Source organism: Ischnura elegans, chromosome 7 (genome assembly GCF_921293095.1).
Source record: "Ischnura elegans chromosome 7, ioIscEleg1.1, whole genome shotgun sequence".
Lineage (NCBI taxonomy): Eukaryota > Metazoa > Arthropoda > Insecta > Odonata > Coenagrionidae > Ischnura > Ischnura elegans.
This window is the reverse complement of record NC_060252.1, coordinates 30,977,773-30,992,532: the sequence shown is the minus strand read 5'-3', so window position 1 is coordinate 30,992,532 and position 14,760 is coordinate 30,977,773. Positions and strand designations below refer to the sequence as shown.

The following is a 14,760-nucleotide window of genomic DNA, read 5'->3' as shown; positions in this document are numbered from 1 at the left end:
GTGATGGAGAAAAGGATGGGATATCCATCCCTAAAGCCACGGTGCAAAATGATAATTTTTTCTGCCATCATTGATGTGATCCCGTGAGCAGTCCCTCAAAAGGGATGGAAAAAATCATCATGTGGTTCAGACTTAACTACTCATGTGTGAGAATACCTACATGCCCAGACGGCACAGAATCCTTCGTATCTAATTCGTATGCAGATAGTATCCATTGACTACTGCTCCATTGCTTTTCGTCAATGGATACTATCTGCATACGAATTAGATACGGAGGATTCTGTGCCATCTGGGTATGAATATAATTATATACCTCTGATTAGGGGGGGGGGGGGGTTGTTCTAGGAGAAATTAATTCTCAATTTTGGTTTACAAGACCAATGTTTTAATAAACTACTGTAACTAATGTTAATTCTTTATAAGGTTATTTTTTTCTTTTTCTGTGGTTTATTTTCTTTTGTAAGTAAGCATAAACATTTATTGTCTACTTTACTTAGACTAGAATTTATGGTTTTATCTATATTTTTTTATATATTTTTCCTTTTAATTTTGAATTTTATGGATTTATATTTTTTAATATATTTTCTTACTTTTAGAGTTTGTGAAGGGGCTCTGGGTTTCGCTATTTTAGTATCAATAATTCGTAGTCACGGTAGAGACCAGTTTGTAAATCTTAATATTCTGCAATGTTAAAATTTTTATTTTTTATTCTTTTTATGGTCCCTACTTGTTTTTTTTGTTAATTATTGAACTTTTTTTTCCTTTCTATTGTTATTATTTATATCTTTTTTTTATTTGGTCATATACCTTTTTATTATAGTGGAATTGGTTATTATTTTGGTCAGGATATTTTATCTTATGGGTTGGTCTTACTTAGATTTTGAATCTGTCGTTTAATAATTCTTGCTAGAACTGGGTTTTACTTTAGGAAAAATAATTTAAATTTGTTTCTTTTAATAAATTTGTTTTTGTTGTTGTTTTTGGTTCTTTCTTTTTTAAGAAATAGTTTATTTATATTTTATCTTTTTTTTGAAAGATCTCTTATTCATACCTTTTTCCTTATTCTCGGTTGAGGTTATCAACCTGAACGTATGCAGGCTGGTATTTATTTATTGTTTTATACCTTGTTTGCTTCTCTTCCTTTATTGGCTTCAATTTTCAATTTTTATTATGGTGTCCCGGTGTCCTCTTAAAATACAGTTGAGGACCTCAAATCCGGAATCCAGAAACCCGGAAAACAGAAATCCGGAACCAAATTCGTCTGCACAGTGTTTCGACTTGCCACCTTGTGGCACCACTCTCCGAGCCTTGGGCTGGGACGAATAGGAAGTTAGCACATGCTATGCTAACATATACTAACAATCTAGGCAAGGGCATGTAGGGATTTTAAATATCAATCACAAGAGCCTGAATACATTCATAAATTAATTAATTAACAAATAATAGAAGTATTTGCACAGATTTACTGTCGGACTAAGGAAGGTATCGATAGATATCACAACGTCTGCAAACGAATGCTATCAATGAAAGCTGTTGATCATGAACAAAAAGATGTATTTATTGCTCATTCTCATCCAGTATTAACCAGGTATAGTTTATGCTGTGGAAGCTACGGTCGTGATTTGACATATATTGCATTAAAATTATCAAATAAAAGTGTACCACTTTTTCCGCACGCTGAAGGCCAGAAATCCAGAACAACCCAGAAATTCAGAAACCCTTTGGTCCCAAGGATTTGAGGTCCTCAACTGTATTACTAAACCTCCACGCGCCTTATAATCTAATGTATTTGATTACCTGTTCGTTCCTCGGCATCCCACAGCGACACATCTTCAAGCACAGTGGGTTCAGAGTGTCCCTTGGCATTGGCAGCATAGAGCAGGAGTCTAAGGGAGGAGCCAGGAGCAAGGTCGGTGAGGCGGAAGAGTGGAGCATCATTACGGGTGACGTTGAGGCGTAGACGTGAGGTACGGGCATCATAAGCCTCAAGGAGAAAGAACTGCGGGAGACCACCATCAAAGCCGGGAGCACACTCCACCTCTGCCCAATCAGTGCTGCGATTTCCCAATGTGCAGTTGCTCAGTGGAGCCGGCCGCCCTGAATCACAATACAATATGTCATATGTTAAGCTGGAACACAACCTACGAGGAAAGTGTCATGCATAAAAAACAAAGTGATCATCATTCATCTCTGAATGAAACCTATACACTATACTGCTTTAATAATATCAATATACCGAATAGAATATGGAAACTTGTATGTATTTTGATTTTTTAAAAATTTATGCCATGGAAATTAAAGTGAAAAAACTCAGAGGGTGGATCAGAGAAAGCCAAAAAGTTTTTTGACAACCATAGGTATCATGTGACATTAATATAACTGTTTTAGCCATTATACTGACTATCATTATTTATCTCAGCAAATCTAGCCTTCTGACAATCCCCCCCCCCAAAAAAAATAATCCTACAGGGATGCCAACTTACAAAAAATATTGGGGCAGTTAAAACAAATTCTTGCCCAAGGAAATTTTGTAAGTCGTGAGTTTTAAGTTTTTTAAGCATTTTATAAGAGTCATATGGTCAAAATTAGAACCCTGATAACTCGAATCTAGATATCTGGACACTCCGGGGAAAATCGACAAGCCTGACACATTTTTCCCTCACACCCATAACAAATTTTTGAGAGTGCTTGGGCCCCCTCAGGCCCCTAGGAGCCGGGGCCACTGGAAAGGTAGTCCAAGGAAAGAAAATGGATCCCCAACCCAGGGGCGGATTCAGCATGAAATTTAGGGGTTGTCATGACCTGGGTTTTGGGAGAATGGAATATCACCTGAGAGAGATGGGGATTTTTATAGTAGGGAAAGCTACGTTCTACAAAAAATACAATTAAAACTTCTCTCACGTTTGGGACGTATAGACATGCATTAGCTCCTTTACAAGGATACAAAAACTATTAAACATATACAAATCAGAAATTTTAGATAAAATTTGGGGAAGAAGGGAATCCCTGTGACCCCCCACGCCCTAAATCCATCTCTGCCCCTATGCTGAACGAGTGAATTTCAATTTCACATGCCTGAGTCTTAGTCTCCAATAGTGGTGAATCGCGAATCCACAATAGGAACAAGCTGTGGTGCAGCAAGGGGGGGGGTTTGGGGGATAAAACACCCTCAGAGAAACTTTTAAGTTTAATCCATTTTACTAAATTTGATTTACTTCATTAATATACTTATAGAAGAGTGTAAGGATTGATGAAATATCTCTCTGAAAGTCATGAAACTCACCATTTTTAACCATTAATCTTAAAAAATTTCTGGGGGAGGGCCCCCTCACCACCTCCCCCTTATCCTGGCGGGTATACCATACTCCCCAGGTTTAGTTGTGCCTAAAACCCCCCTTGCCTTAATTCCTAGCTGCGCCAGTGGGAACAAGGGGTTACAAAGAAAACTACCATTTTATCCATTGTAAATTGAATGCCTAAGGGATAATATAGGTAATCCCTCTAGACCCTCTCTGGATCTTCCACTAGATTGTAACGTAATGCATCTAAAATAGGCCCTAAGTTTAATTCTATGTAAAATACGCCCTAAGAAATAATAAGTGTATTTCAATTTGTTAAAGTAGGTAAATACATACCTATATCGGAAAATATAACTGAATACTTATGTCCAAAGTGGCAACCTCCAAAAATTTCTATTTTATCTAGTGAATGTTTCAACCCAAAGGGGAGAGCTATAGCCCCCTAGATTCACCACTGGCCTTTATCCTAACCTTTAGCAGGATAATATGGTACTGTATGGCAGGGGTGCAGCTAGGAATTAAGGCTGGGAGGGGTTTACGTGCAACTAATACCAGGGTGTGTGGAGGTATAGTATAGCGGTAGCGGTAGGTGCGAGATTAGTAAATTGCGAAATTTTGAAGATACATGGTTCAAAATAGTGAGTTTTACGGCTTTCTGAGGGATATTTTATTCATCCTTACCCTATTCCATTAGTAATATCAATCCAATTAAGTAAAATGGATTAAACTTGAAAAAATTCTCTGAGCCCCCCTCGCTGCACCACTGCTGTATAGTATGTAAATTGGAGGAGGTAGGGTAGAGTGAAGTCGATCTGTCGAAGTCGAAGGGTAGAGGGAATCTCGATATCAGGACATTCCGGGGAAAATCGACTAGCCTGACACATTTTTTCCTCATACCCATAACGAATTTTTGAGGTGGCTTGGGCCCCCTCAGGCCTCATGGAGTCGGCGCCACTGGTAATATAAATATAAAAGTTGTATACTTACTCAACATTGCTATATACCTAATATATTGATTTAGAAAAAGTGGATTCCATTGCAAAAAGTTGTATAAAGTGTTTTGTTACATAGTGTGAATGCATAATAACAGCAGGTGATGGTATTTTATGTAAGGGAATGGGATAAAGCGATAGCAATTAAAAAGGTAGCATTGAAAGTGGCACTACTGTTTCTGAGTGCCAATACTGTGTCATACAAAACGTAGTAAAAAAATAGTTAAATCCAGTTATAAAAATTAATTAAAAATAAATAAATAAATAAATAAATATATACGCATAATTTAAATAAATTGTTTCAAATCCAGTTTAAAAAATGGTTAATCTTGAAGGATCACTAATAATAATATTAAAAATCGTGAAAATAAATTGCCATCGATTATTATTACAGCTGCAACAGATCAATTACTCAACGAGATACAATTGTATTAATTAAACAGTATCAATACTTGAAATCTCCAGTTTCCTACGATTTTAAGCAGTAAAATAATTTCAAGGCGATATTTAGTATAACGGGCTGAGAATTGTGCGAAAATTCCATGGGTAGAAAAATAATACACCTCAACCGGGATTCGAATCCAGATCCCCCGATTTCCAGTTGAGTGCTTTAGTCAGATCCGGGTTCAAATCCAAGGCGAATAATTTTTTTCTCTGCGGAATTTTCGCTAAATTAATTTATTAAGGGAGACTGCACAATGTTTTCACCGGTCCCGGTATAATAAAATTAGGTTAAGAATCATCAAATAGAATGCTTTCTGTCTTGCCAGTGTTCCGAAACCTATTCACCCAATCCGTTATCACAAACATTACGTTTCTTGGCGATTGACGTGAATCCAGTGAAGCTCTGGAATTCTTTCAGTTGGATCCGATCCCTATCGATTTACGGGCACTCCGTAAACACAATGAAGATAGTATGCTCAAGCAATCGAGCTCATAATATTAGGACGATCTCGAGTAAACGCAACATTTGCAGGTTGACAAGACTACATCCATCAAGGATAAGACGGTATCAGAGATATTTTGATAGGGCTAGAGAGCTAACTCCAGATCTTTCTCGGGAATGGGGACAGAGTAGACAAAAATTGGCGCTCATTAATTGAACACGTACCTCCTTAGTCTTACGAAATCCGTCCACCTGCCTCTCCCAAATACGATACCGAAAGGTAAAGTGAAACCATTTAGAAGAAAGCTCAAAGCTCTCCCCTTTCCCGTGATCCCGCGAATGTAATCCAGTACGGAAAGGTAATGTGATACGTTTTTCGAGGGAAAAACTTACCTCCATTCGATCCATAAAAGCTTCTGCTTATGTAAACCAATACGGAAGGTAATCTGATACGATTTACAAGGGGGAAACTGAACTCTATCATTAACGCATCCACCTTCGCAAACTTAACCCAAAGCAGAAAGGTGATCTGATAAAAATATCAAGTGAAAATGTAAGCGAAATGGGGACGCAGCAATCTAGCTACCGCAGCTGAAGGGGGGTCCGATCTGACCGATCTCGAGATTCTCTGATAAACATGTCATCAAACTAGCAGCGGTTCTAGTATTTGCCATATGGGTGGACCATGTCATAAAATAGGTGGGGCTAGCCTTGATTTAATTTGGATAAATACAAAGAACAGAATATAGTTTTAAAAATGTATTTATTAACCTTACACGAATGGCACCCTTTTCCTGATATGCCTCGCAGCAAAAACAAATTATGCTTCAAGCCTCAACGCGTTTTCAAGAGTGCATTCATTTTTTATCCACTTAAAAAAACAGGTAAATTATTGATTACTCTGAGAAAAAATCGAAAGACCCTGAAATATAAATAAATATGGACAGTAAAAAATTGTTTTGCAAATTAACAGAATGGTTTTCCATATGCCTGGGACTGTACACAATTTATTTCAATTTCATAAAATGAAGTTTACATTTTGGACTTCGATTCTGAAATTTGTCTGTCTTATTTGGGCAGGCCAGAAGGTGGGACGAAAAAAATTCGGGTGGACTCACTCCTGTCGCCGCCACAGGCTCCAACTGTAGCCAGTACGTACCTGCTGGGACGACTTGGAAGAGGCACGGTGCGGCCTGTCTGCCGATGGCGTTGGCTCCGAGGCAGGAGAGGGTACCGTAGTCGTGATCCGTCCTGGGCGTGTAGGCGAGCACGGAGACGGTTCCGTTGGAGGAGGCGTGCCTCCCAGACGGCACCTCGAAGCCCTCGCCCGAGTTGCTAAACTGCCACGAGAACGCCACGTCCGGAGGATCCGCAGACACCTCGCACCGCACGCTCAGCCGCTCCTCCAGCGACGCGCCCACCACCATGATTCCCTGGTCCACGTGGCCGCCTTCCGCACTCGGAGGCCCTCCAGTGGCGCATATAGGAGCGACTGTGGAAGCAGCATTTATGTATATGGGTCACAGGGCCGGAACAACAGTCTGTATACTATATACATAGAGGTGGAATGACCCATCAGGCCCAGAACTAGGGCGGAGCTGAGAGGGCACATGCCCCGGGCGGCAGATTTCAAGGAGCGGCAAAATTTTGAAAACTTTATTTAACAAAGTTATTAAATTTTTCTTATTAAATTACTTAACAATAATTATTAATTTATAAATTATTAAACTATATCCACCCTCATATATAAATAAGATCCACCCTCAATCTCTCCCTAAATACAATACAACTAAAATATAATACATCCCTAAGCTATATTTTTGAGATGCGGTAGTTGAAATGACGCACTGGATGTTTGCTGTAATTAATTGTTATTAATTACTGCTGAGTAATTAAATAAGTAATAAAAATTAAATAACTTTTTAAAATAAGATTTTTTAAAATTTTGCCGCTCCCTGAAATCTGCCGCCCGAGTCACGTGCCTCCTCCGCTCCGCCCTATTTCCAGGCCTGATGGGTCATTCCACCTCTAATCAACAAATGTTTGTCCCTTAGGATCTCAAATTTCGATAAACATGTCTACATGGATATCCATATATGACCCTTTAACTAACCCTAATCCGAAACTGTTGTGAGAAAAAATATTTTGCGCATTTTGATTTTTTTTGTATTTTTTCCAAGAAAACGTGCGTTTGATTATTTAATTTCTCCTATTTCACCTCCAAATTGTCGCCCCGGCTTATAAAATATTTTAAAACCAAGAATTTGCATAAGGCTCTGATGTGCACATAAGTAGTTCATTCATTGCCCTTCTGTATTACTTTTGAATTTAAATGTTTAAATAATAATTAGTTGGTTTTTATCAATTAATCCATATAAAAATTGGTCCGAACTTATATTTTATAATCTAAACAAATCTGTTTGCTGTAAAAATAAAAATATAGCCAGATAAATGTAAGTATTATGTTCAGTAGCAAATATGACCCAGGCTGTAGATAGCTTACACCAAATACCATACAATAAGCGCTCGGAACCATTATTCATTTTCTGGATAGGATGGAATCGATTTGAAATGCAAATCGTAACCTGGGTCGTTGAATTGAGTCGAACTTGGCATTTGATGCCTTTTAATCGGAACCTTTGCGAATGTATTCCTTACTCGTAACCTGGCAAAAAGACTCATAATGGTGACTTCATTTAGTGTCGTATAGCCAAACTTAAGAGCGCCCGGGTACGATAAAATTAAGTTCGCTTCTGAAAATCCATTATAACGTGATGTTCTCTGGGTGTTAAACGGGATTTGAAGTTCTAAAAATGTTACGGAGGCCGACATAACCATTTCGAAAGCAATAAAATGCGACCGAAAGCATTTTTCTCGCGGGAAAGAAAATATAATCGCATGGAAAGATATATCCCTCATCTCCCAGTCCGCCACTGCAAGAAGTGCACGTCTTGGCTATAAAATACCAAATTCTCATTCCATCCAAGCAGTAAAATCGAAGACGAGACGAAAGAAGAGATAGAGGGGCTTTAGCCGCTGAGCTCGTCTAGTTATTAGATCTACTAAACCCGCCAGAAGCACTCCTAACTCCGCGGCAATCAAGAATAACTCTCAGTATTTGCGTTTGGTTTAGTGACGTTTTTCTTCCCTATCTCAACAGAATTGCATTCTATCTATTCCCATTATAGACCGTTCTCCAGTGTTTCGTTGCTAAGGGCGCCATGCAGTAAGGTAACGTAACGTGCCCTTAGTTTTTAAGAGGAAATTCTAAGATGGCCAACTCTCATCAACATGAAATGCGCGAATCCTTTTATTCGAAAGCGGTGCGCTTCGCAACCTCATTGTGAGGATTAGATTGTGCTTACAGAATGAAACTCAAGTGAGCTTCGGAAAAAAAGGTAAAATAATCTTCATTTGCGTCAGTGAATTTAGTGAAGTTGCGATCGATTAGAATAATTTTTTTCCTAATATTTTTAAGTTTTTATATTTTATAAAGTTTTTTTGGATTTTTTACAACACCTTATACATAATTATAAACCTCCTTTAGTATTATTTAATGGGTGATCACCGAGAACTTACAATTAAAGCTACCAATTTATTTTTTAGAGCATAAAGCTATGAAACTGAATATCAAATTTATCACATTTGTCTTTTTTATACCGCAAGTCCAATGCCAGGATACAGAATATACGTATGTCAAGGGCGAGGGAACTTTCATGATACAATTATATGGCTATAGCGAAGAATACATAAGTAAATTAGGCCATGGCCTAATTGAAACACAATATTTGCCTTTTGTTAGAGGAATTAATTCATGTAGGTTTTTCATAATTAGTATATACCAGCACTTCCATATAATTCTAAAAATTATGTTAGTATTACTCTCTGGGATAATCATGAATAAAAATATTCACTTAGTACTATATTTATGATCATAATTACTATGCATATTTTCACTGTCTCTATTTTCAACTCGTAGTCGAAATGATTAAGATTTACATTGGCCCAATAACTCAGCATACGGTGTGTTAAATTCATCTATCGGTGTGATTAGATGTTTCAGTAGTGCCTCAGGTAAACCAAAATTATAGCAGAAGACCTAATATATCCATGAGTTTATTCTTACAATCGAGCAGTTGGCGATCATGTTGGTCTCTCTCTCGCTTGTACTCATTGCTTATAGCTTCGGAGACATTACTACAATGTTATTTATCCATGACATCCCCCCATCCAGTAACGAAAGTGTGAGATTTATTCAATTGAGAAAGCGACTTATAATCACCAGAGAAACTAGCAGGCATTTTAGCAAGTGTAGAGTAATAAAATAATTCCTTTTTATCGTATCCTTCAAATTAGTATGCTTAGGTTTATGGTCTGCAAGCTTACAATAATACAATTATTCATGTTTATGATATCACTCAAATTAGTCTGCTTAGTTTATACATTCTGTTATAACCGTCTTCATTTTCCTCCTTCAGCTTTGATTTCTGCTGTTGCATGCATTTTAATTTAAATGACTAAATGCGATTAAATATGAGAGCCCGGATTACGTTAGGTTGGAGACCGAGAAATTTCGCCAATAGTATATTTTTCGAATTTCTCAATTGACCATTAAAGTTGCTACGTTGGTGCACAAAGCAGCAACAAGTTTAAATTTGCCACTTTAAATTTTTACGAAATTAGACAAAATTTCGCACACACTTTTCCATTCGCGAAATTAAACGTTTTCAAGTTGCTACCGTGGTATTCTACGCGAAATTTCGAATTGAAAAACTTAACGCATGGTGTTTGAAGAAAAATCGTGACATTATTTAAGTTTGATAATTTTCAATTAGCAAATATTTAAATCACAATTAAAATAGAAATGCTTAACCTGTCATTTTGACGGGTGTTGGTTTATATGTTGTGATTGCATGCTATGACGAATGATCTGAGGCTATAAGCTTCCAAGTCTATAGACTCCCAGCCAAACTCGTTTAACGTTTAATGTCGGTCAATATGATAACTTCTAAGCAAATAATTATTAACCAAAAAGATCAGTCGAGAGAAAGATATGCGCCCTTCCTTTTTAAGTGGCAAATGAAATAAAACAAAAAGATTAAAAAAATATGCTTTTTCTGAAAACCGTAAAATACAATAAAAAATAGGTAGGAAAAACTTTTTCATCACCCGGGGATTTCGGCGTGGGTGCTGAATAACTTAATTAGGATTGAGAGTAAAAGTCTACAAAATGAGAAAGCGTTGGATGGAAATGATAATATTTTAAGTTAGTAGTTACACTCACTTTCATCGAAGAGTTTTATTCGAATGAGTTACTATATTATTATTAGGTGTTACATTGAAAATATTATTTTTCACTTTTTAGTGCATTTTAAACTGCTTCTTTAAAAAGCGTGTTTTTTGCAATTCTTACATTATTTTATTATATTATCCTCTGTTTTTTTAGCGGTGAATCATATTATTGATTAAATCAGGGCTGTTAAAGAAATATCTGCCCAAAAATTATAACTAACGCCATCTATTGAGAAAATTAAAAATATTCTTCCTTAGGGAAATCTAGTTAATTTGAACATAATGCAATCAAAATTTCTAATATCTGATTAATGAATATTACATTGTCATTAGAAGCAAGCTAATGAGGAATGTTTCAAGCCGATTCGACTGTAAGAAGTGGGTGAAATCTTAATCATAAAATTCCATAGATGAAACAAACGAAGCATGTTAAGAATAAAAAAATACTAAATAAATCTAAATTTTATAATAAAAATTGTTATTGCGAGCAAAAAAGAATGTAAGTAAATTTTTGTTCAATCAATTTTTCAATGAACAATGGTGAGAATAAATTTGTTGTTGTGACAGTTATTCTCATTCCTTTAAATATTCGCAATGCCGCCATCGGTGGCCATTTTGAACTTTTCTCCGTATTCAATTTTAAATTCTGGTGTAAAAATCATCGAGATATAGTTCAAATCAAAATGTAAGTGTTAGAATATTGCATTTTCATTCGGTTCTGAATTATCCTCGAAATTTCAGCTCCATAGCTATTCGGAAAGTGGGTTGAAATTGAATGCAAAGTTTGGCCCGGACAAGATGACAATCAACAAAGCGAATTTATAAAATCGTCGTAAAAAGCGTGTAAGACTGTAAGGCCCCTTGCACAAGCACCGATTTCGGAAGGCCGATATTTTACCGGAGAAGCGCTGCTTGCACACACGCCGGATTTTTTTTACAAGTCATACGATCACATCCCTGGTTGTTGCGTCGGCTCCGGTGACGACCGGCTTTTTACCGGTGCTGGTTCGTGATCGGCCTGTGCGCAAGCTCCCGTGCCCTCCCATTGTTCACTATTGGAATGTGTACGGCTGATATTTTACCGGCCGTGCAAAATCGGTGTGTGTGCGAGGGGCCTAATGCCTCGTTCAGATTTCGATTGTTCCAGCAATCGTTGGAACTATCGTCAGGGATGCCGACTTACAAAAATATTGGGGGGCCCAAACCGGGGATTTTGCCCCGAGAAATTTTATAAGTAGTGAATTTTAAGTTTTTAAGTGTTTTAGAAGAGTATTATGATCAAAATTAGAACCCTGATTACTCGAATCTAGATATCTGGACACTCCGGGGAAAATCGACAAGCCTGGCACATTTTTTCCTCACACCCATAATGAATTTTTGAGGGGGCTCGGGCCCTCTCAGGCCCAGAGTCGGGGCCACTGACTATCGTGCATTCACACAACGATGGTTAAAATCTGTCGTGCCCTCTAGTGCTGACATCTAAAGTGAAATTGATGGTTAGCGAAGCTGTTGAGGTATGCAGGTTGCAGGGTCAAGATATTACTGTGATCAACGTGTATTTACCGAATAATTTTTCTTCCACCCATATTCTTCCTTCCTAGGACAAATTCATGAAAAAATAGAGCTTCACGAGCCTTTCACTTGCCGCTTCCGTTTCCGGTCTCCCAGCGCCTAACCATCGTAAGGTGGCAACGTTCGGAACTACGTGAACTATTGTCAGGACATGCATTCACACTGCTAGTTCGGCCAACTATCGTTACGACGATCGCTCGGACAATCGTAATGTGTACTAGGCATACACGAAAAGGGAGATTTGTTTGTGAATACTTACACTGCACCCTGAGGCGGACTTGGTCACTCGTGGAGTCGCCCTCCGAATTGGAGGCAGCACAGCGGTAGTTGCCGGCATGACGTCGCCTCACTCGCTGAAGCACTAGGCTCGATCCGCTCATGATGACGCCGGCACTCGTATTCTGCACCAAAAGCGTTTCCTGAAACACAAAAAACCACGAATATTACAAAAGAGGATCCACAAATCGGCCTATAAATGTGTTGTCAACCACGGCGCATTTACTTTGATTTACAAAAGTCGCCACTCGCGTCGCTGACGGACAAATTAATCCGAGTTCTACGGGTAATAAGGTATGATTGGGGGTATTAACTAAAATTTATACACATGATAATGTGATCTATCAAAGTCATTGTTTATCAAAGCTATTCCTCGCATTTGCAAAGGCATACTGCAAAATCTTGGATCTCATTGGACTCATCACCGCGCCGCGGACATTTTTGAAAACCGATTAAAATGCGACCGAAGTGGCACATAAATCAAACTTCTATGGGTTGGGATTGGGCCTCTTCTATGCAGTCCGTTTGCACAAAACAAAGCAAGATTTGCACAAAGCAAAGCAAAAGATTTGCACAAATCAAAGAAAGAATATAGCAATTTAACCGCAGGACTCACAGAATTTTACTTTGAAGCCTAGATCGATGCATTTCCTCTAGGATTCGGCTTCCTAGAGGAAACGCGATGTGTCTAACTCCGAAATCCCGCGTAATTTCTGTATTAGTTAACAAATAAGTATCTTGAGCGTGTTTTGGCATACAATTTAGAGAATAAAAGACTTGATTTGCATTTATACACACCTGGTCCTTCATATCCATAAAGCTCGCAAGAAGATCCCATTATGTTACGACATAGTGACAAGTATTGCATTTAATATTGTGAATAAAATTGCCCTACTGAGATATTATTTACATTGCATATATAACATTCAAAATTTTATTTACGAATAAATTAAATAACAACAATATGACACGAAAAGTTCATTGAATTTCAATAAACAAAAACAGCTAATATTCGACCTTTCTAAACTATTCAGTGTTTACAAACTAGCTCGCAGTTATCTTTTTAATCAACTTTTAATTCACATCCGTCTTTTAACGAAAACTAAGAGCTGCGTAAGAAGAACTAACTTTCGACCCAAATAGTTGCAGCACCATCCCTTAAAACTTCCCATCGTTCCTGACACTAAAATGATTGAATTTTGTAGCATGATTAGGTTATTTTTTTGTACATTTAAAATACATCAGTGGGAAAAGGTTAATTTACAGGAAAGCAGAGTGGATAGCTACGTCATCCCAAACTTTGGACTGTTGGCTTAGGATGAAAGTTTTGTTATGACCACTTTCGCCGACAGCAATCTTAACCAGCACTTGATTTAGGTACCCAATCTTTCGGGCATCATGTTAGTATGTACATAATGACTAAATAATTTGAACAAGACTGACGGACTTTGAATAAGGAGGAGGGTTAGAGCTACGAAAAATGAAGGATATTTCATTTCGAGACCACGGTTCTACATCACGAGATAAATGCTTACATCAAAGTCATTGAACCACACGAAGCAGAAAAATGAAAATTCTATCTTTATTTCTTTCATAAGTACAGCATTTTTCAAATATTTACGAGTGAAATTTATTTTTGGATGGAACGAAAGGATGTATTTCCACCTTCAAGAGCCTTGAGAATTTTTTTAAAAGTAGCTGGGGAGTCTCATGTTCTCGACTTTCGATTCACATCCGGCTTAAAAAGGAAAACGAATGGAATTTCCGGTCGAAAAAGGTGCAAACAAAATATTATTTTTCCCCAAAAGGCTCAACCGTGCTCCCACACCTAAGGGAACACCACTTCGTCGTTTTCCTCTTGCTTCTCCCAACTCCTCAGTCTACCTTGGCGCCTCATGACGGCGCTAATCTCCCGCAACACTCCAAACAAAAAAAATGAAGAACGCCCCTCGCCTAGACCATCCTCCCCTTCCGCCTCACCGCTTCGGAAGCCACGGATTTGAATCCGAAACAAAGCGGCAGTGCATAATCCCCAAGAGTTTACGCCTCTTTCATAATGCATCGTTTTAAGAAGGAAGCGCGCCTCTGAGTCCCTTGATGCATTTGCCGCAGTACATGGGTGGGGCCGGGCTGTGAGAGTCATTTCGGTTTCCAGGGATACCACGACGCCAAAGCGTAAAGGGAGCTTAAATACTCAAGGTCTCCTCATTTATTTGTCTTTCGAACTCAAGGAGAGGAGAAAAGCGGCTCGGAGGACATATTAATCACAGGTGTAACTTTTGGAACCAAGGCCCTCCAATTTTCATACCCGAGTCCATGTGTTCCGCGATCAAATTTGTTTTCGCTAAAGAAATAGGGGAGAAATGACCCTTGTAGTGACTTAACGGCTTGAGTACGTTTGCTTAAATTTGGGTCTTTATAGAGACTCAGGGATAATAACGAT

General features: G+C 38.1%; 1 protein-coding gene across 1 annotated transcript in view; it reads right to left on the bottom strand.

The window, feature by feature from the left end:
• LOC124162589 (nephrin-like) overlaps positions 1-14,760 on the bottom strand; it is a 345,009-nt gene that overhangs the window by 21,312 nt on the left and 308,937 nt on the right. Inside the window, exons 9-11 of the mRNA XM_046539169.1 lie at positions 12,301-12,460; positions 6,337-6,669; positions 1,798-2,097 (exon numbers count right to left, since the gene is read on the bottom strand). Coding sequence (XP_046395125.1) covers positions 1,798-2,097; positions 6,337-6,669; positions 12,301-12,460 — 793 coding nt within the window. The remainder of the gene's footprint in view (positions 1-1,797; positions 2,098-6,336; positions 6,670-12,300; positions 12,461-14,760) is intronic.